Source organism: Rhyacophila brunnea, unplaced genomic scaffold (genome assembly GCF_057557595.1).
Source record: "Rhyacophila brunnea isolate RB1 unplaced genomic scaffold, BYU_Rbru_1.0 scaffold_15, whole genome shotgun sequence".
Lineage (NCBI taxonomy): Eukaryota > Metazoa > Arthropoda > Insecta > Trichoptera > Rhyacophilidae > Rhyacophila > Rhyacophila brunnea.
The window spans coordinates 5,429,031-5,452,506 of NW_028232806.1; the positions used below are offsets into that span (position 1 = coordinate 5,429,031).

The 23,476-nt window shown below is 33.9% G+C and overlaps 1 protein-coding gene across 1 annotated transcript in view; it reads right to left on the reverse strand.

Moving 5' to 3' along the window:
- The window catches only part of LOC147074841 (uncharacterized), a 34,774-nt gene extending 14,536 nt beyond the window's left edge, over positions 1 to 20,238 (reverse strand). The window contains exons 1-12 of the mRNA XM_085943257.1: positions 20,121 to 20,238; positions 19,338 to 19,452; positions 18,530 to 18,645; positions 17,375 to 17,461; positions 15,425 to 15,534; positions 14,134 to 14,241; positions 12,551 to 12,725; positions 10,539 to 10,693; positions 5,793 to 5,908; positions 1,696 to 1,850; positions 1,163 to 1,343; positions 90 to 253 (exon numbers count right to left, since the gene is read on the reverse strand). Of these exons, the coding sequence (XP_085799383.1) occupies positions 90 to 253; positions 1,163 to 1,343; positions 1,696 to 1,850; positions 5,793 to 5,908; positions 10,539 to 10,693; positions 12,551 to 12,725; positions 14,134 to 14,241; positions 15,425 to 15,534; positions 17,375 to 17,461; positions 18,530 to 18,645; positions 19,338 to 19,452; positions 20,121 to 20,221 (1,583 nt within the window). The 5' untranslated portion in view covers positions 20,222 to 20,238. The remainder of the gene's footprint in view (positions 1 to 89; positions 254 to 1,162; positions 1,344 to 1,695; positions 1,851 to 5,792; positions 5,909 to 10,538; positions 10,694 to 12,550; positions 12,726 to 14,133; positions 14,242 to 15,424; positions 15,535 to 17,374; positions 17,462 to 18,529; positions 18,646 to 19,337; positions 19,453 to 20,120) is intronic.
- Between the last annotated feature and the right edge of the window lie 3,238 nt (positions 20,239 to 23,476).

Here is a 23,476-nt window from a genome sequence, read left to right on the forward strand (position 1 = left end):
CGCATTATTATTATTTTTATTTACCGATGTTCAATTGGCAGATATATGGCAAGACGTCTATATCCTTGTTAGAAGAAAATCAAACTCACACAATAGGCAATGCAGACGATGAATCTATACTCCAAAGCGCCGCCAATCCATCGTCATATGCCGCTAGGAGCATAGTCTCCGATTCATGATTCACCTTCCTGATGCAGCGGACTCCTGCCGAAGTCATGGACATCGTCTTCAATGCAAACGACGAGCCTTTTTCCTAGATCAGATAAATAGATTGTAATTATTTCAAAATTAACCTAACTTTTCTTAGATTTTTGGAGACAATGAATTAAGTCAGGTTTGGTATAGCGAGAGACGCAAGAGTTGGCGATGAACCAAGGGAAATGGCGTGAACTTGTGCTTGACCTTTGCCCCAATGCTGGGGCTTGACAGGGTGAGAGAAGAAGAAGAAGAATTGAATCAATACCTTATGAAATGCTTAGATTGGTATATATTCTAATTTTGAGGTATTTTTTTAAAGATAAATGACCTATATTCGTAGGTGACCTATTGAATTCGAATTTGTTCATCTTCAGTATTTTACTGAACAAAAAATACAATGGGCACTGGAATAGATGTTAAAAAAAGTAATGCCTAACTGCGATTCGAACTCGGGCTAGAAAATTCTACTGTCTCTAGAGTATCTTAACCAAGAGACTATTTGGCATCGAATCTGGCACGCATAAATTAATGTATACCTATATACAAAAATTACACTGGTGTAAAAAAGATCAAAATTCATTGAAAATCGTAAACATAATGCCGGGTCCACACTGGCAACATGTCGTGCGACAACCTCGTTAAATTTTACGATAATTAACACAATTGCCTAAGAAATTTTACGATAATTATCATACTTATCGTAAAATTTAACAAGGTTGTCGCGCGACATGTTGCCAGTGTGGACCCGGCATAAGATCGATTTGGAGATTTCGTACATTTTTTTTTCACACACAATCTTTTTTCTTATTTTAATATAAATACCAGCATAAAGGTCCTAACATTGAACTACCTAACGAAAAATAAGATATTTTTCTGTACATCCCTAAACTGGCTTTCCATCTGGTTATTTTTATAAAATCCAAATCCATGAAAAGTGAGAGAAAATAAAAAAAATATATCTTACCGGATCCGCTTTCCAAAACATAATGTATCCATCCAAGGAGCAAGAGGCGAGGATATCTTGCTCCAGAAACGTGATGCTGTTCACTTGGTAGCGGTGAGTACCAACAGTCATCGACCCTGAAGATACATCTTCGAATCCTTCATTACTGTCATCCATCATGAGTATCTTTATTGTCTTGTCTCTGATGAAATATTACAATATTAAGTTATATAAAATCAAAGACATTTAATATCTCAATGTAATATGTACATTATAACGAACTGTCAAATTAGGTCACCATCTTGCACAACTGCTATTTTACAGAATAATAAGATTTTTCTATGGCTAATTCAACCACATAATTATCACTCTATTGTTTTGTTTTGACAACAAAACATACATAATATTAAAGTGTGGCACTCATTTAATTTTGAGTGCTATGATTGTTACATATTTATCACTATTAGGGAGTTAAGTGATATGTTAGAATAGCCTCGCGGAGGTGTTTTCAAATGATGCATATTTGTTATGTAAACGACAAACAGTTAACTCACCCACTACCTGTCGCTAAATACTTTCCATCAGGACTAAATTCCATAGTATTTATGGAAACTGTATGAAGGTCTTCAATATTTTGAACCCTCAACATTTCCGTTTCATCTATTTCACTGTTATCAACATCGGGATCGTACTGAACCTTAGAAATACCCTGGAATCAAAAAAGTGAACTATAATATTATAGAATCTGTCTGCCACTATGGCGAGTTTGGTGTAGTATCGGACCAATATTCAAAAGCTTCTTTGCTCAGCTATACAACTGTCAAATAAAAGATATATTAGCTGTTTTTTAATGAAAATGACTTGTGGGGGTGGTCATTTTTGGAGATTACAACCCTCATATACAGGAATAATGCTTCAAATACATTATTATCACATGTGCTGTAAGGGATAAGCTACACACCATGGAGTGAGGCGGCGCCCGCGCAAATTTCACAAATGGCGCAGTGAATCATCGAAGATACAACATGATCAAATACGGCAGAAAACACCGGATTTTTCAAGGCGCTGCTGCGCCCGCCTGCCCCATAATTCAAAGCACACAGGTGGGGCGCACGTGTCGTTTGACTTCTCAGCGCGGCGATTTAACGAAAATACTACATATTTAAATACGTCAAAGCCCATTGAATGCGGCAGGCAAACTGGGCTCGCGCTTTTTATTTATCCGCTTCTGGACGCGTTGTCGATAAACAAATATATAATAAATATTCTTTTAATAATAATAAAGTCTTTGTTTAGTTGCTGGTGTGTGATATATCGCTAGCAGAATTATGTCATCGTGAATATGGATTACAAGCCGCTGACAAATAAAATTATATTTTTATTGCTTTGTTATGAAAGGCGCTGATAATAATAATTATTTTGTGCTCCTCGCGCTCCTTATTACATAGGTGAAGGGTAATGAGTGGGTGGAAGGAGTGTCATTACGGTTGTATTCACGCTTCACGGGTCTACTTCTTAGTGAGTGCCCCGATCCGCCGCTTTTGGTGGGGTTTGTCGCTAACGGCGACAAATTTTTATTTACGGTTTCGTCATTCCACAGAATATTTTGAATGATCACTATCTCTATAAATTCAACAATAGAGAGTGCCAACTCTAATGTTTTAGTATTTTGAATTATTATTCATTATTCACGCTAATTTCAATTAATTTTAACAATTAATAACAGTTTCTATGTGTGTGTACGTTAAAATAACTTGCTATATTGCATCCATAGATAATATTTTGAACAGAAGCCAACCAGGCGACTATAGATAATAGACGTAAACAGCAGACATAGATAATAATTTAATAAAAAATCTACAGAGAAAACCACTAAAAACAAAGAATGACATGAGTTGAAGATGTGTAGGCCTGCAGATAATAGAAAAAAAGTTTACTAGTGCAGTTCATGATATAGCGCGATACGCGTGAGTTGACCTCATTGTTGTTCTGGTGATTTCGGCAGATTTTGCTAACTGACAATGTTCATTCAAAGGTCCAATGCTACGGGATTGGAGCATCAGTCTGATAACATTTTAAATAACTAAAAAAACGACATTGTATATTTTTTTCCGGTAGCGGTAGCTTACTGTGACAGCACATAACGTGATGATAATGTATTTGAAGCATAATGGTTTTCCGCCTCTCTGAAACGGTTATGACCGAATGGTCAATAGACAAGTCCTATAAAACGGCAAACATTATTTTAGCAAATATTATCCGACAAAAGATCTTATTACATCAAATCAAATCAACAATCTACAAACAACTAAATCTAATTATCAATTAAATCAAACAACTAATCAACAAATAAAATTACAATCAAATCAAATTAAATGACATTAAGGCCTTCCGCTAACAAGAATACTCAAAAAAGACGAGACTGAAACTAAAATTCCGGCCAGTATCTAACTAATGTATTTCAATGGCGGCTCGCTCACGGCAAGACTGAATCTCTCAGTTTCGAAACGTTCGCTATCAAACTGAATGTAGTAGGAAAGAAAACTGGTTTGATAGTTTGAGGTTATGAGATTATTATTGCTAATGTGCTTCAGTAGCGCCGTGTGCGAAGCATCAGTCATTGGCCAGTTTATGAGTTCTATCAGCAACCAGTTCGTCAGATATTAGTTTCTCCATGAGCGAAAGGCCTTATACTAGGTCAGTGGTCGGCAAACCACGGCTCGCGAGCCACACGTGGCTCTTTGGCCCCTTGAGTGTGGCTCTTCTACAAATGACCACGTACGGACTAAAACAGTGAAAGATAAAACAGTCAAAATGTCTTCGAATATAACCAACCAGCAAATCGAAGATCTTAAATTGGTTTCAGCTTTATTAGTAGTAGTTGACGAGTTTTGTGACATAAATGAAATTTTGTGACATTAATGAAATTTTGTGACATTAATGAAATTTTGTGACATTAATGAAACAGGACAAATTTGTACAATTTATTTCATCTACAGGTAATAAAGAAGAACTTTTAGGATTTTTGCCACTCAAAGGTCAAATGTGGAGAGGATATTGCAAATGCTGTAATTTAGTGCATGGAAAAACATCATATTCCACTCGATAAAATTGTGTCAATTTCAACAGATAGGGCGAAAAGTACGACCGGTGTAGGAAAAGGGTTTGTTACTATTTTGAAAGAAAAAAATAAACACAATGCATCATTCGTCAAAAAGCGCTTTGTGCGCAGACATTTCCAAAAGAAATTAGCAAAGTTAGCTCTTAATCATCGCCAATTTTTTTTTTTAGTTAGTTTAGTACGCAGATCTTCTGCTGCATAACAGGGTACGTTGATTATCAAGAGAAAACATTTTAAAACGTTTCGCTTTCTTATTAACAGAAATTAAACCATTTAACCAATGATGTTCACTATCCAGGAATAGGTAACGGACAATCAGTTGATCCAAAAATTTATTTCATGGGAGACGTTACATCTCATCTAAATCAGCTTAATCGTAAACTGCAGGGGGAAGGAAACACATTTTTTTCGATGTTAGAACAAGTTATTTCATTCGAAAACAAATTATCCCTTTTTGCTTAAGATTTCGAAAGAGAATCTTCGATTCACTTTCAAAGCCTGCTGAAACATCGCTACGAAAATAATTCTGATATTGACATTTGCTATTTCAAAACAACAATTTTAAATATGAGGAAAGCTCTTCTCAACAGGATTCAGGAATTCAGAAACAGCAAAGCGACGTTAGTCTTTGTTAAAAAAACTTCTTAATGCTACGGTAACAGAATTAATTTTTTCTCCCTTTAATGTTGACAATGGCAACTTTGAAATTTTGAAATGTAAAATGCTGGATTTAAAAAATGAAGAATTATGGAGCTCTAAATTTCAACGTCTCTGTGCTGATATGGACATATGGGAGAAAAACAAATATGAATATGGTTCATAGCACAAGTAGTCTACTTTGAAAGACCTGGAGAAGGAAGACATGATGATTTTTAACACCTGGAATAGTATTCCTGACTCTAACTAAACTAGCGTTTGCTGTTCTTTCCCTTTCCGGTTCTAGATATTCATGCGAACAATCTTTTGCAAGCATGAACCTTATCAAGATTGAGAAGTCGTCTTATTGATGAAAACCTGAATCGTGCCTAAAATTAAAAACGACATCATACAATCCTGACTTACCCAAACTTTTCAAGGAGATGGAAGGCAATTGTTAATTTAAAGATAATAATTGATGTAATTTATATCTCTATAGACTTTTATATACTTTATTGATTTAATTTTATGGATACCTTACTTACAATTTAATTTTTATCAATAAATAATATCATTATTAAGTAAGACATCAAGTTTTTTTCAGTTTACCTACCTATGGTTTAATTAAGACTTAAAACTTTAATTAAAGTTTATTAAGTTAATAATCAGTGTACCTACATATATATAGTTTAAGTTTAAGAAATTTGGCTCTTCAAAGAAATCGCAATCGTTGTACTCTTGATATTTGGCTCTCTTGACTAATGAGTTTGCCGACCACTGTACTAGGTGATTATAAAATAAATCGCTTGAATATTTTTGACATCAAAATTAAAATAATATACAATACATTAAAATATATAATGGCAAGGCCCACGATGCGGACAAATAACATACTTCTAAATCTCCTGATGCAAAATGTTGGTACTTCACGCATGTAACTGTCAGTTCAGAATCAATGCTCAAATTTTCTCCGGTCAAATCCCAGATTTTGACAGTTTTATCATTGGACCCTGCAACAGTACATTTTGAGGTTAAATTAGATATTATTCCAACTGATCTTTTTATATAATACTAGCTGAAGTACCCGGCTTCGCACGGGGTCGCTTCGTGGTTATATTTATCTTAGATATTTGAAAAATAATAAGAGGTAATTATTTCTTTAATATTAAAATATCTGTGTAATACAATATGGCAATATGAAAATAATTATAATAGGAGTAAAGGTCAAACATAAGAACACTAAATTAAAATCGAATCCAAAATATGAAAACGTTATTAATGTTATAAATATGTGGTAAAAAAAAAATCAAAATTGGATGGAACAAACAAACAACAAACTTTGTATGTTATATAATAATAATTTAGAAACCGCACACAACTGACAAAAGTTTCATCGCAATCGGATGAATGGTATAGGAACGCATACGAATAGTAGAAGAAGATGATTTTCTAATTCAGAAACCTTCGTGGGCATGCGCATGACAACTCACCAAAGTTTCATTGCAATCGGATTAATGGTATAGGAACGCATATGAATAGAAGAAGAAGAAGATGGTTGTACTAATTCAAAAACCTTCGCGGGCTTGCGCACAACAACTGGTCAAAATTTCATCACAATCGGATGAATGGCATAAGAACGCATACAAATAGAAGAAGAAAAAGATGATTGTAGTAATTCAGAAACCTTTGCGGGCAAGGGCACAACAACTCACCAAAGTTTCATTGCAATCGGATGAATGGTATAGGAACGCATACGAATAGTAGAAGGAGATGATTTTCTAATTCAGAAACCTTCGTGGGCATGCGCATGACAACTCACCAAAGCTTCATTGCAATCGGATTAATGGTATAGGAACGCATATGAATAGAAGAAGAAGAAGATGGTTGTACTAATTCAAAAACCTTCGCGGGTTTGCGCACAACAACTGGTCAAAATTTCATCACAATCGGATGAATGGCATAAGAACGCATACAAATAGAAGAAGAAAAAGATGATTGTAGTAATTCAGAAACCTTTGCGGGCAAGGGCACAACAACTCACCAAAGTTTCATTGCAATCGGATGAATGGTATAGGAACGCATACGAATAGAAGAAGAAGAAGAAGATGGTTGTACTAATTCAGAACTCTTCGCGGGCGTGCTCACAACAACTGGTCAAAATTTCATCGCAATCGGATGAATGGTATAAGAACGCATACAAATAGAAGAAGATAGAATAGAAGAAAAAGAAAATAGTTGTAACAATTCAGAGACCTTTGCGGCGTGAGTACAACAGTTGATCAAAATTTCATTGCAATCGGATGAATGGTATAGGAACGCATACGAATAGAAGATAGAATAGAAGAAGAAGATGGTTGTACCAATTCAGAAACCTTCGCGGGTGTTGGCACAATTACTGACGAAAAATTTGTTGCAATCGGATGAATGGAATAGGAACGCATACGAATAGAAATAGAAGAATATAGAATAGAAGAAGAAGAAGAAGAAGAAGAAGAAGATGGTTGTACTAATTCAAAAACCATTGCGGGTGTTACCACAACAACTGATGAAGGTTTCATCGCAATCGGATGAATGGTATAGGGACCATACGAATAAAAGAAGATAGAATGAAGAAGAAGAAGAAGATGATGATTTTTCTAATTTAGAAACCTTCATGGGTGTGCATACAACCACTTGCCAAAATTTCATTGCAATCGGATGAATGGTATAGGAACCATACGAATAAAAGAAGATAGAATGAAGAAGAAGAAGAAGATGATGATTTTTCTAATTCAGAAACCTTTATAGGTGTGCATACAACCACTTACCAAAATTTCATTGCAATCGGATGAATGGTATAGGAACCATACGAATAAAAGAAAATATAATGAAGAAGAAGAAGAAGATGATAGTTGTACTAATTCAAAAACCATTGCGGGTGTTACCACAACAACTGACGAAGGTTTCATCGCAATCGGATAAATGGTATAGGGACCATACGAATAAAAGAAGATAGAATGAAGAAGAAGATGGTTGTACTAATTCAGAAACCTTCGCGGGTGTAGGCACAATTACTAACGAAAATTTTATTGCAATCGGATGAATGGAATAGGAACGCATACGAATAGAAGAATATAGAATAGAAGAAGAAGAAGATGGTTGTACTAATTAAAAAACCATTGCGGGTGTTACCACAACACCTGATGAAGGTTTCATTGCAATCGGATGAATGGTATAGGGACCATACGAATAAAAGAAGATAGAATGAAGAAGAAGAAGAAGAAGATAGTTGTACTAATTCAGAAACATTTGCGGGTGTTGGCACAATTACTGACGAAAAATTTGTTGCAATCGGATGAATGGAATAGAAACGCATACGAATAGAAGAATATAGAATAGAAGAAAAAGAAGAAGATAGTTGTACTAATTCAAAAACCATTGCGGGTGTTACCACAACAACTGACGAAGGTTTCATCGCAATCGGATAAATGGTATAGGGACCACACGAATAAAAGAAGATAGAATGAAGAAGAAGAAGAAGATGGTTGTACTAATTCAGAAACCTTCGCGGGTGTAGGCACAATTACTAACGACAATTTTATTGCAATCAGATGAATGGAATAGGAACGCATACGAATAGAAGAATATAGAATAGAAGAAGAAGAAGAAGAAGAAGAAGAAGATGGTTGTACTAATTAAAAAAACCATTGCGGGTGTTACCACAACAACTGATAAAGGTTTCATTGCAATCGGATGAATGGTATAGGGACCATACGAATAAAAGAAGATAGAATGAAGAAGAAGAAGAAGAAGAAGAAGATAGTTGTACTAATTCAGAAACCTTTGCGGGTGTTGGCACAATTACTGACGAAAATTTTATTGCAATCGGATGAATGGAATAGGAACGCATACGAATAGAAATAGAAGAATATAGAATAGAAGAAGAAGAAGATGGTTGTACTAATTCAAAAACCATTGCGGGTGTTACCACAACAACTGATGAAGGTTTCATCGCAATCGGATGAATGGTATAGGGACCATACGAATAAAAGAAGATAGAATGAAGAAGAAGAAGAAGATGATGATTTTTCTAATTTAGAAACCTTCATGGGTGTGCATACAACCACTTGCCAAAATTTCATTGCAATCGGATGAATGGTATAGGAACCATACGAATAAAAGAAGATAGAATGAAGAAGAAGAAGAAGATGATGATTTTTCTAATTCAGAAACCTTTATGGGTGTGCATACAACCACTTACCAAAATTTCATTGCAATCGGATGAATGGTATAGGAACCATACGAATAAAAGAAAATATAATGAAGAAGAAGAAGAAGATGATGATTTTTCTAATTCAGAAACCTTTATGGGTATGCATACAACCACTTATCAAAATTTCATTGCAATCGGATGAATGGTATAGGAACGCATACGGGACAGACACACAGACAGACAGACATACAGACAGACAGACATTCATTTTTATATATTAGTATAGCCTATACTCTTCCCGCAAGTGCAAGCAATAAGTTTACAAAGTTTTATCGCAATCGGATGAACGGTATGGCTGCGCATTAAATACGAACAAACAAACACACAAATATTAATTTTTATATATTAGATAATATAGGGTTATCAAATAAGTATTGTTACACTAAATAGTCAATAGTGGTAATACAGTACCAAATACAGATTAGTACTGTATTGTATACGCCTTCAAATGCAAATATTTATGAAGAATATTCCATGTAGTGCCATAAGAAAGTCCAAGTTCTAGAGAATGATGTGTAATTGATTGTTCTGAATTTTCATCCACACTTTCATTCACAACATTGATGTTTTTGACATGTTGGATTCTTAACATCGCAAACATTACCATTTACAGTACACTCTAAGTAATCCGCCGCTCGATTATCCGACAACTACTATAATCCACCGTTATTTTTACTAATTGAAAGCACAAAATCAAGCTCTATAATTCGCCGGTATTCGATTGTCAAATTCCGTAGTCCGCCGCGTACAAGTATACAACGGGAGACGGGTTTATTTGGGAAACTTCTCCTTCGTAAAACGTACGTTCATCGCAAAGAAAGTAATCTACCAGGGATCAAAGTGCCCAAGGACCGTATCACAATTATGCCGTGCTGGGACACACAAAATGAAGCTTTTGGTCATAGGGAAAGCCAGGAATCTTAAACCATTCAAGAATATCTGCCTCACTGAACAACTAGTTGTGTCAAGTGATGTACTGTTTAATATTTAGTTAATAAACTTAGTTCATAAATATGTATAATGTATTAAATACTTGATTTTGATTATAAATAAAACTGTACCTGTTTTAATTTTGACCATATTTTGTATGTATGCATTATAATCCGCCGCTTTACTAATTGGACACTTGTCTGGTTTTTGGGGTGACGGATTACTGAGAGTGTACTGTACTATTTTTTCTCAAATTTCACATAGTGCCCGAAACTTAGCTTGAATAGATTCATTATTGTTTAATAAATTTTATCAATTAGTATTTAGCATTAGTTTGGTGGAAATCAAAAAAAAAATGGCTGCTATGACATTTAAAAAATCTATAGTACCAATTTGATAACCCATTATCATGGTTGAACTGATTGGTAAAAGAATACTCTAGCATTATGAGGTCTCACCTGAACACAAAATAGCGCCATCTCTGGAGAATGCAACGCAGTTCACATATCTTGCGTGCGCTGTGAGAGTATGCACGCACACGCCCTCAGATGTCCAAATTTTTACTGATTTATCCATAGAGGAACTGCATACTAAATCACCAGTCTGGTTGTACCTAATGCAATACAAGTGGTTACGTTACAATATTTTGTCTTAAACAATATTGGTATTTTTCTGACATTTCTCTATCATAATTATTGTATGTAGGTAAATATATATGCATGATGTGAATCCAAATCCAAAATCATGTTCAAAGACGCGCGTTAACATAATCTTACTCCCTACTTCAGTTTTAGTTTGTCAATTTATGGCTACGGCCGTATGTTGTAGCTTAACCACTGTGAAATGTCAAAAGAAATGGTGTATTTCAAAAAAACACTACCTTATTCTTAGGTCAATAATTATTATAAGGCAATCATTATTCGTAGGATGTTTATCACACTTGAATGGTCAAAGACATAGCTTATAATTAGTATCTTTAGAATTAACTTCAAATGTGTTAATCTTGCCCATTTTTTGAATAATAAAATGCCTAATTCTTGTCAAATTTGGGATCACAGAGATTATCAATATAATTTTTTATCGTAAATATTTCACTATAATAATGTCGACATAAATTATACAAATGGTTTTATAAATGCGTTTAAAAATTAATAAATGTAAAAAATCTTAACACCACTGCACATTTATGTACTGAAATATGACTATATTCTTAAACATTAGAGCGAGAGGTTTAAAAGAATACTATTTTACGTAATAAAAATGCTTTATGCAGTCATCAAATGTTTAAAATAAATATAAAGGATAATAAGGCTTCAAAATTATATAAATAGATTGTCTACAACGTTTAAGGAATGTCCAGGATTATGCTTTGAAAATTCAATAAAAAGCTCCATTTTGACCTACACTAAGCATGTCCCCCCTTAATCAAAATCACTGAGAGATTAGTACCAATTGGTGGAAACTAAGAGGCCATCAATGGACTGAAACCGTATCCGGTGTAGAACCGTGTGCCATACTAAACTTATGATTTCTGTTCATGAAAATATATTTTCACTAAGCTTGTAAGTGTAAGTGTATGGTATAAACGGATACGATCAGATGCTTATAATATACTTTGTGAAAATATATTTCCATGAACAGAAATCATAAGTTTAGTATGGCACACGGTTCGAAACCGCATACGGCTCCAGTCTATGGATGGCCTCTAAATGTCACTTTTTTTAGTTTAACTAATTTGAAGCACTCGCAGTAGCCGAGCTGGTACAGTGGGTGTCAAAAAGTATGTTGTTTTACAAAAAAAAACTTTTAATATAACCTTCACTCTGTTGAGCCCCATATCATGCATTAGGACCATTAGGTACTTAGGAGCAAAAATGGAAGTTTTCTTTTTACTTTACTAAAAGTACTTAATAACATAATTTAATTGGGTTAGTTTGAGTGGTTATGGTATCGTCAGTCCCTATTAAAAAAGTCGGATCTAAAATTTTGTCATTTTCGAATTATTACGTAAAAGTTATTTAAACACTTTAAACATTTATACCACAATCACAGTTTTTTTTGATTGTTTGAAAAATTTCGTGATATTCAAGTTAAAAATGACGGATCTACCGAAAGTGTCCGAATAACAATGTCGGTTCTTACCAACCGACATTGTTGGCTGGGCGTGGGTGAGCAAGATGCGTCGGATCTGACAGTTGCTGCTATGTTCACCGGACAGATGAATGTTTTTATAAACGTTTAGAAAAGTTTCTATAACCAGTATTTTTATTCATTACGGCAAGCAATAGGTCACAAAGGATATTTGATGAAACATCTTTGATTGCTCGTACTGAAAAATAGCATTTTGCACATCCGACTTTTTCAATAGGGACCGACGGTATGTTAGATTGGCAAGGAGGATATTTTAATTTCAAGAATTGAAATTCATATGACTATTCTACATTATTAAGTTGATGAAAATTAATCTAACCTAACGCAGGTGATGGCGCTAGAATGAGCTTCTCGTATGGCACTAACTGTCGTGACCACACAGCTTGAAGCATTTTCTTTCAAAATTCCGGGCACAAAAGTGACCCGCCACAACTTTAGGCAGTGGTCGTTACCGCTCGTGGCAAATGAATATTTGATGGCTAAGTCATCTTCATCTGGAAAAAAATAGATAGATACTGATAGTTTTGTGTTCTGTTAATGTGGTAATTAGATATGTGATATATATGCCACAATATAATATATATGCTTAATATAGATACTATAGTTGTCACCAATTCAATGCATTTTTCGTATGAAATAGGTAACGAAAAAAAATATATTTGCGCTATTCACAATGCCATCTACCAGACAACTATGAAAGGTAGTGTTTAAAGAATTAATTCACAGCTTTTCAAGGAATTATTGATGATTAATATTAAATAGATTATTCAATGAATACAAATTAGTATTTTTTTTAAAGCCATTGTTCAAGTTAAATATTATGTAAAGTTAGGTTAGGTTAAAAAAGACAATGAATCATTTTAAATCATCGCTCAATTTTATATTACCAACGAACTTTTCAATTTTATATTTTGTATAAGTACATTGTCATTTTTTTTTTTCTTCCTGGCACTACAACCATATGTGAGTCTTCCAACATCTACCTTCATCCAGGTCTGTCCAAAGCCGCTTCCCTCCAGTTTAGGACAGCTAAAGTCTTTAAATCTAACTCGACACTGTTCCTACATCTTGTACGAGGTCGACCAAGTTGTGTTGTATGTAAATAACCAATCCATCTAAGACAGCCCAATTCAATGTACTGCACAATATGCGGGCCCCCATACACAGTGTACAGTTATATCTTTATTTCCACTCCAACTGCGTGTCAGTGATGGATTCCAAAATACCACGCAGCACGCTCTGCTCAAATGAGCCCGACATTCTCATAAGTGTGTACTAATTCATTAATAGTATTAAAAATATTATGTGTACATATGCAGTTCGCCGTATCACACTTCACCGTGAAATGTTGCATCAGAAATATATGTTTGCTCTTTGGGTCGTATAGTACTGAGATAAAACACGGTTCTTGTCGGTTTACAGGAAGCTAGCAGCAAACAAAATTTGAAAGTAACCAATATACTGGATTATTCGTTAGGTTAGGTTAAGTTAGGTTAGGTTTGGCTTGGTTAGGTTAGGATACGTTAGTTATCAGATATTTGAAACAAATCAATATCAAATTAATGTCCATATTGAATCTAATAAAATTGGAACATTATTGTCTGCAATGCTCCACGAACAACGCATATTTTGTGCTAGGTGCTATTTATAGAGATGACCGTATAGTATACGGTCTTGTAATACTTTCAATTTACATGTAACCAGTTTCTGCAAATATGACTGTTCAAGTGTGAGCCTTTTTCATTGCCTATCGTTTACCTCTCTCGGATAAGTTGTCTTTGACAGGACTTAGGTAATGAGTGTCGATAATGAAGACAAAGATCTATGACGTCAAAAAAGAAACTTCAATATTTTTACAGCAAACTTTTTGGAAGCATAAATAAATAGTTCAAAATTGTTTACCATCACATTCAGTAGTACTTGAAAAGTCACAGCTGAGAACACCGAGGTCGTGTGCATCGTCAATTGACAAAATTGCACTTACTTCTTCAAGTCTTGTATCACAGACATCTGAAAAATAGTAAATACAGAAAAATGAAGCACTCACAGGTATAACACCTCCATTTTTACTTTTTTTGATATATTCATTGATTCTGATTCATTTGAGTACCTAGGTACCAACTTTTCGTATGTATATCTATCTACTCATAAGATTTAATATGAAATCATAACATAAAAGTTGACGTTTGACATTCGTTGTTACATTTCATTACACGTCATGGGACCTTCCCACTTTTGGACCTGACAAACCGTTATTCTCGGAAGACTATGATTTGTTTTACACTCTTTCATTAATATAGATAAAAATATAAATGTTACCATACTTAAGTCATTTTTCAATTTTATGTCATCAGTGAGTCATGGAATTAGTGTGACGTTATCATTAGTGTGTACGAGTGGCGAAGGGTGGAGGTAGGCTGTTAAAATCCGCCATAAATGGTGCATACTAAACTTTGTCAGTCATACGTATTTGTTTTCATTTAACTAAGACTACAATTTACAGATGGTGTTGGTTAGTTTTTAAAATTCAATTATAACAAACCATATAGTCAAAAAATATTTTTTCATCTATAAAATATCTAAAATTATACCATTAAATCATATATAATTTTGAATATTTTATAGATAGAATAATATTTTTTAGCTATTACAGTTTGGTTTAGGCAGCGCTTAATGAACCTAAAAAAAAAAACTAACAATATGTGAAATATGTATTTATAATTCAACGAAAACAAATAAGTATGAACGAAAAAGTGTGCACAATTTTGTCCGTTCTCCCAAAATATACAAAAACTATTATGATTTGGTTTAGGTAGGATTGAACTGATTTTTAAAAACTATCCAACACCATCTGTAAATTGTAGTCTTAGTTCAATAAAAACAAATACGTATGACAAATAAAGTTTAATGTGCACTATTTATGCCGGATCTTAACAGCCTACCTCCACCCTTTGCCACTGGTGTGTACTTATTCATCAATAGTAATAACGTATTATCTTCTTATTTCCCGTAAGTATACCTGACAAGTGTGCTCTTTTTCTCTGATCTCCAAAGCCTACTTTGTTCCCCACTGTAATAGCATTTATATAATACAGTAAGTAATGAACATAATATAATTTATGGCTAAAATGGAAGGGTGTAATTTTGAGTAATGAAGAGTAATGAGTTGATAATTTTTACAGTAAATACCAACCTGATAAATTATAAAGTTTGATGACGCCTTGGTTACAGCTTGTGAGAAGAAACGAGTAATCGGGAGACAGTGTGAGACTGTACACTGCATCCTCATGGTCCTGTATAGTCCTGGAAGTAATAACACAATAATACTTGTACGTTATCAATTCACTCTACCATCATTCAACGCACAATATGGCAGTGGCGAGGGGTGGAGGTAGGCTGTTAAAATCCGACATAAATAGTGCACAGTAAACTTTGTCAGTCATACTTATTTGTTTTCATTGAACTGAGAATACAATTTGCAGATGGTGCTGGTTAGTTTAAAAAAAAAAATAAAAAAAATAGGCGATCCGGTAACAATTAATAGTGCACACCTTTTCAGTCATACTTATTTGTTTTCGTTGAATTAATGGTTAATTTTTTGTGCCCTGTACCTAACCATAAACAATAAAAAGTATTCTTCTATCTATAAAATATCTAAAATAATGTATGGTTTAATGGCATAATTTGAGATATTTTATAGTTAAACGAATATTTTTTGAGAATTATTTTTTACTATGGCTTGGATAAGGCAGGGTTTAATTGAATTTGAAAAACTAACAAACACTATCTACACATTGTAGTGTTACTAGTTCAGTGAAAACATACACGTTTGACTGACAAAGTTTAGTGTGCACTATCTATGTCGGATCTTAACAGCCTACCTCCACCCTTTGCCACTGCAATATGGTGTACATTTAAATAATGTTGAAGAAAAACTAACTTCTGCAGGGTTATTCTAACATTTCACTTATCTCCAAAATCAATAAAATAGAGTGATAAATATGATATGTCGTATTCAGGCAGTTAATTATACCAGGAAGTTAAATGTCAAGTGTGATATTTTTTAACACGGCCATCCATGACTGCGTTAACCGCGAGCTATCGTTGAGTAACACAGTTAACACATCTTACTTGATTCTAATGAAATGTATTTGTAATTAAGACATGTGCTAACAATTATTAACAATTATTGTAGATAGCTGCCTTGTTTAAGGGGTTGCTCTGAGTGAAATTTGTGTTATTTTGGAAAAATAAAAATAACGAAAACGTGTTACAGTGTTAGGTTACTATTTAGAATAGCCCTGCTGAAAGTAAAACTGAAAAGGTTCCTACCCGGGAAACCAATTAATTAACAGGAACTGGCTTAAAAATATGAGATAAACTTAAACTCGTGTTAAAGAAAATGTTATTTTTAATAGTTATGTCTGCATCATAATAATATGAATTAAAGTTTGTGATGTAAATGTAACGCGCATTCAATATTGTAGACAGTCTGCGCAATTTGTTTTATTTGGGTCTTACGGCCTAACTGTCATAAAGTGCCCTGCTTCAAAACCTTGGTCCATAGCCATGGATTTTGTATTTCAATCTTATTAATATGTTCTGTGGTTTCTATTTAGGTTAATGATTATAATATTAGCCGTTTAAATAACATTGCAGCCATTCTTATGCTGGATACCTACAGATAAACATATTATGAAGGGTACACGGTAAAAACAGGCTCATCGCATTTTTTTCATTTTTGAGATTTAAATGCCAATTTGTTCAACAACGGAAGTGCTCAAGAATGGTATCATAAAACTACCAAAATCGATTTCATTGCTTCACAAATGAAAGGAGAAGAAAGTGTAGTCAAGACAAAATCAAAATGAAACTGCACAAAAACATAGGATATATTTTTATTACTTTTTTTCAACTCTATTATATTTCAAAATAAATGAGAAGTCAATATATAAATTCTTTTACTTAATATTAAACCCATTTTCCAACAATAACAGTTTCATTCTTTTTTTTGCTCTCCTCCACAATTATTATCATTTTGTCGATGAGCCTGTTTTTGGCGTTTACCCTTCATATAACAACACCTTCTGGTATTGGCAGATCTATTTTGATTCTACATTGATGTCTAAAAATTACATTTTACCTGATAAGGTTCCTGTGAATTAAATCCCAGACGCAAACCACTCCGTTATCACCTCCCGTCACCAAATTAAAGCTATCTGTAGTGAACCTGTTAGGAAAAAAATGTACTAAAATATTAATATTAGCGTAATACGATTAGGACAAGGTTGGCCAACCTTTTTACGAATGCGTGCCAAAATTTCCCAAATATTATTTTTCGACTGTCGGACGTGCCAAGCAGTGTTTCATGGGGAAAAAATGAAAAAAACAGTTTTTTAGGAATTCTATTAAATTGAGCTCTTGAGATTCTATCTTCAGTGTTTCTAGTCGAATGTAGGTATATCTTTTGTTCTTTGAATAATTTTTTCCTTGCTTTCAAAAAATTTTAAGAGATCGTGGGAGTATTTTAACCATGCTTCTTTCATATATCACTGAACGGTTTTCCGTTTTTGGCGATTATGTTTGAGGTAAAATAATAAGCAGCTATTACATTAGAATCACTGCCGATAAATTTAATTAAGTATATTGAATGCAATTATATATTTACATTAAACGTACGTAGTGTTTATTCTTGAGGAGTATGATATCTGTCATTTATGCACAAATTTCGTCGTTTCCATTTGTGCATCGATTGGTAAATATTTTTTTTTTTTCCGACCATGTCCGATCCTAATAGGATGATATGGGCCTCCACAGAGTAGAGGTTTGTATTAACAGATTTTGTTTTTTACGAGAAATGGATGTCAGCCACTTGCTCAACCTATTAGGTCCATACCCTGACTCACACACAAATTGAAAAATAGTATGTGTACTTGCCAGACCCAGGATTGGAACCTGAGACCCACAGCGTGATAGTCCAACGCTTAAGCCGCGCGGCCACCGTGGGTGTTATTGTTATTGGTAATTATTGGTAAAAAAAATAATATTAAAACCAAAGAAGATACTTATGGCTATGTCATCGTTATTTTTTTATGTTATATGTAAGTATAGTACCCACCTATAATTATATATTTATTTGTAAAACTTTTTTGTGAAAAGGAAATTTTTTTCTCTTCAAAATAAAACACTGGCGTGCCATGAAAAATCACCTTACGTGCCATAGGTTCGTCACCACTGATATAGGATAATATTGTTTATTTTAATTTTACTAATATATAATATATAATAAGATACCAACTTGCATACTCTTACTGGATCGCCATTGACTTGTGAGAATTTAGAAATTTGATGACCGTTCTTTGCACTCCAGAGTATAGTGGTGCCATCTATGCTCGACGATGCCAACATTGTTCCCTAATTTACAAAATTATATTAAAATGAATGTTTATTGTTATTGAATAATACATAGGTACAGCCAGGGGCGTAGCAAGGTGTTTTAGTGCCTAGGGCAGTAATTTTTAAGAAGCATAAAAAACTTGTATCAAAGCAAAATTGTATCTACAATAATTAATGTATTATAAAAGTGTGTTCGGTACCATTAACAAATTTAAATACTTAATACAAATTAAATAACTAATGTTATTCATAGTTTGGTTATAGTGCCGCAGATCACCGCATGACCATTTATCAATATATTTTTTTTCGGAAACAGTTTATCCCATGTAGACAATTATATTATTAAATACCTTTTTCTGTCGGCAGAGATGCTTTTCGATCCAATATTGTTAATTTAAAGTTTGATATTTTCATGCATTTCAATGCATCATTATCACACATTAAAGTTAGGTTAGATTAGCTTGGGGTAGATTAGGTTAGGGTAAGTTAGGTTAGGTTAGATAAGGTTGGGTTAGGTCTAAAGAGAAAGTTATAAAAGGTCATGTGGTCATCTGCGGCACTATTACCAAATTTTTTTATATTAATTTTAAAAAACATTGATTTCTATAAGTAAGTACAAAATAAAAATATGTATTTGTGATATAGCTTTCCTTTGAACCCGAGACTGTCTGCTCAAAACTATTGTCTTATGACCGCAAAATATTTATTACCTGTGGAGAAAAAGACAAGCAGGTCACTCCATACTTGTGTGCTATGATGGGCGAGAAATTATCCTCCACGTAACCTAGCCCCGGTTTCCATTCCCACATCCTTACTGTCTTGTCTCTGAAATAATTCAATGTCAAAATTGTTCCATTATATTATTAGCTTGATTTAAAATTACAAAAAAACAGTTTGAAGTGGTTAGCTTCTTGTGTCACAAAAGAATGGTAACAATTGGTGACAATACATACCATATTATACACACATTATTTAATTGTGACCATTCTTTCGACCATATCCGATCCTAATAGGATCATATGGGCTCCCACAGAGTGGAGGTGTGTATTAACAGATTTTATTTTTACGAGAAATGGATATCAGCTACTTGCTCAACCTATCAAGTCCATACTCTGACTCATACACAAATTGAAAAACAATATGGGTACTTTCCAGACCCAGGATTCGAACCTGGGACCCACGACGCTATAGTCCAACGCTTAAGCCGCGCGGCCATCGTTATTCCAAATATAGCTGCCGGTATCAACAAAATTTTAAAACACATTAAATATTTATTTATTAGAAATTATCTGCATCACAATATGTATCGTCGTGCTACGCCCCGAGTGCACGGTTCAATGAAGTCACCTCTACCTGAAAAGCGAGCGAGTTTTTACGCGCGAATCAAATCGCGCTATCTTTCTTTCTTCGTTGATTTTAGTTGATATCTATTCTGATATGATAAATATTCTTTGATCTTAGTTGATATCTAGAATGGCTATGAAATGTCTTACCCCGACCCTGTCGCCAAGATGCAGTCGACTGAAAAATCACAGCACGTCACGTCACTCAAATGTGACTTCAAGGTTTGCAGTTCATTTACGGATTCGGCCATTGTTCAAGATATAGGTGCTGAAAAAAATTAAAACGATTTATTTAAAAATTTTATACTATAGTGCACGGATAGTGAACCTTTTTCTACAAGTATGTCAAACTTGCAAATAATTAAAATACAATGGTTTACCTACTATAAGTTTAGCAATCAAGACTAAATTTACACACCTAATACAAAAAAAAATAATTAAATTAAAAATTGCTAATACTTTGATACAAACCTACCCTAAGTTTGATAATATTTATCACTTTATCACCTTAGCGGTCGATAAGTATATAATAGTCTCGAGATGGGAAAACTGGTCGATTTTGAAGACTAAGTATACTTACTACTAAACTTGTTCCAAAATACTTTTTAAAAACTAGTATTTGGAATACTATATAGAGCGTTTGGCGTGCGTATGCGACAAAAGTTTCATACTCAACTGAAACTAAAACCAACTCCATATTAGTATTTGAAATATATATCGGCTCAGGGAACTCAGACTGTGTATCGGCTTCAATAGAATCGCTAAAAATTTTCTGTTAGGTTACAATATTCTTGTTAATAAAAATGAATAACAGTGATTTTTTTTAAAATTTCAAACATGTTTTGAGCGGTCAATAACAAGTTTAAGCCTGTGCGTCATCTCACTACTGTGCTGTGACACAAAATGCATACATTTGAACGCAATAGTATAATAATATAGTAATATAAAAAAATATTTCGTCACTGTTCTGACAGAAGACACTAATTTAAAAAAATTACATATTAAGTTAGTTATACCAAAATGTTCCTTATTTCAAACTTTACCGTCTGGAAACCTTATTAATATATAAACAGTCTCTAAGCTCACATGATAGACCATTTCAAACATTTTAACAAATTCAAAGTCAAATTACTCAAAACTAGTATTCTCCAGTTAGTGTGTTCTTCCAGAACAGAGACGATATATACCTATATTCAAGTACTATCTCGTTCGCGCGCATTTAAGGTGACGCATCAGTGAAACGCCAAATAATTTTCAACTGTACGCGCGACGAAATTTTGTACTCGCTTCGCATTCATTGAGAGAACGTGGAGTCAGACATACGTCACTTTGCTGCGTGATGGCGACGGGCCAATTAATTCTAAAATCGTGTAAAGATAACTAAAAACGTTACCCATTTACTTTAAAAAGAAAACATTTTAATGAATATATTATTATTGTTACTAATAGAATAATAAACAGAACATAAAATGGACGTATGTTGGATTTATATGAGAAATAATATTTCGTTTGACAGGCGTCTTTTGCACCCGCGACCCGCAATCCGCACATCGCCTAGCAACGATCTTTTTAGACCGTGCCTCAACTAATGCATGGCCTTAATGTCAATAGTGTTGAAAATCTACCAACTGGCGAGTGCACAGAACAGCGACTAGTTTTTTTGGAATAAGTTTATTGAGCCACACATACTGAGTATGGGTAATTTCATCTGAAACTTGAGTACACAAACTGGTGACAGTATTTCCAACTCACCTCTAGAATAGACTCACTGATGGGTTTTCGAAGATAATTGAAGACGCGCGGTGTACATAATATAAGACAATCCTACACATCGTTCAGTTCGATTTTATCTTTGATGTAATTCATTGACAAAAATAGCTTTTGTACATAGTCATAATTATTTTTACCAAAAAATGGTCAAAATAACGATTTGTTAAATTTTCATTGAGTTAAACGTTAACCGAATCGGGTAGGTAATGAGTTCCATTCATATTCTGCAATAATATTCATTTTTTATTTACAAGCATATTGCCAAAGATACTGTAGCTGTCATTATATTAGCGATCAAATATCTAGTTTTAATGTATCAAAGTATTCGACCGCAATAATAATTTCTCAGCGACTCATATAACGGTAAACAAGTTTACTGTTTAGCTGGATCAGCAGATTGATTGGCGATACGATATACGGTATCGCAATAGAAGATTAGTCGAATAATCCTTTCCCATAGTCTCATATTATATTATGACTGTAATAATAAATAACATTCACAAGCTACTCGAATTTAAACCGCTGACTCGTTCAAGATAATTATGTACTAGAATATAATGTTTATGTATTACTTTCGACTGTATAAATTACGAAGAATGATTTATCAAAATGTCACTCGAATATACGTTTCCAGTCTGTTACCATCGCAGTCTCTATATCGTTTCGCCAACATCTGATTGTACCGAGATGCGGACCTCGGATCCGTACCTATCATAAGTTTAGTATTGTAACATAACTGCTGTAACATACTATTGTACCAACCATTACGCTGCTAATAAAACTCGCTTCTGCATACATCTTTGACTTCTCCATCATCATCCTCGAACCCCAAAATACAATGATCTATTTTTTTAAATCAGTACATCACCTCAATATTACAACTAGATTACTTGATTTTCACTGTTTTTGAGATAGCTATTCTACATATTCTACATGTCATTCTCTACAAAATTATAAAACTAGGTAAGTCAGAAATTAATGGGAACTGTATTAATTTCGTGTTTGAAAATATTAGATAACTTTAAAACCGTAAATGCACTAAATAAATAAAATAATATAATATCTACAATATTTTTCCATACAAATGAACATTAAGTATGTAATTTTTCCGAATTAGATAAGCACACTTTTCCATTTTTATTTTAAATAATAATTATAGTCCAGATTAACGTTAATCAAGTAAAGTTTAAATTTAATTTTTCCAACAATGACCAAATCAGAGTTATCTGTCTGTAGTGACTCGTCACAAAAATCCACACCACTCAACATTTACAAACTCATACGAAGCTACTTACAAGACAGACAAGTTACACTCAAATACGCAGGGAGATGAGTAAATACTAAACAGACCGATGGCTGCATACAAGGCTCAACCTGTGGACCAACCCTCTGGAACATTGCCATAAACGATCTCCTCACAATAAACATTCCAAACACGCACATATACAAGCATTCGCAGACGACGTACTAATCACGATCGCTGCTGAAGACATACAAACATTTGAAACAACAACCAACGACATACTAAAAAAGACACTTGAATGGGGAATAACACAAAACTCACATTTTCTGACTCAAAAACATACATTATGTTCATATCCAAACGCACCATACAACTACCGAACATTACATGGAAAGGACAAAAGAAAGATCTTGTTGACTCATTCAAAATACTGAGAGTAGTTCTAGACAGACACCCAGGGCTCTAAATGGACCGGAGCGCACCGGAGCGCCGT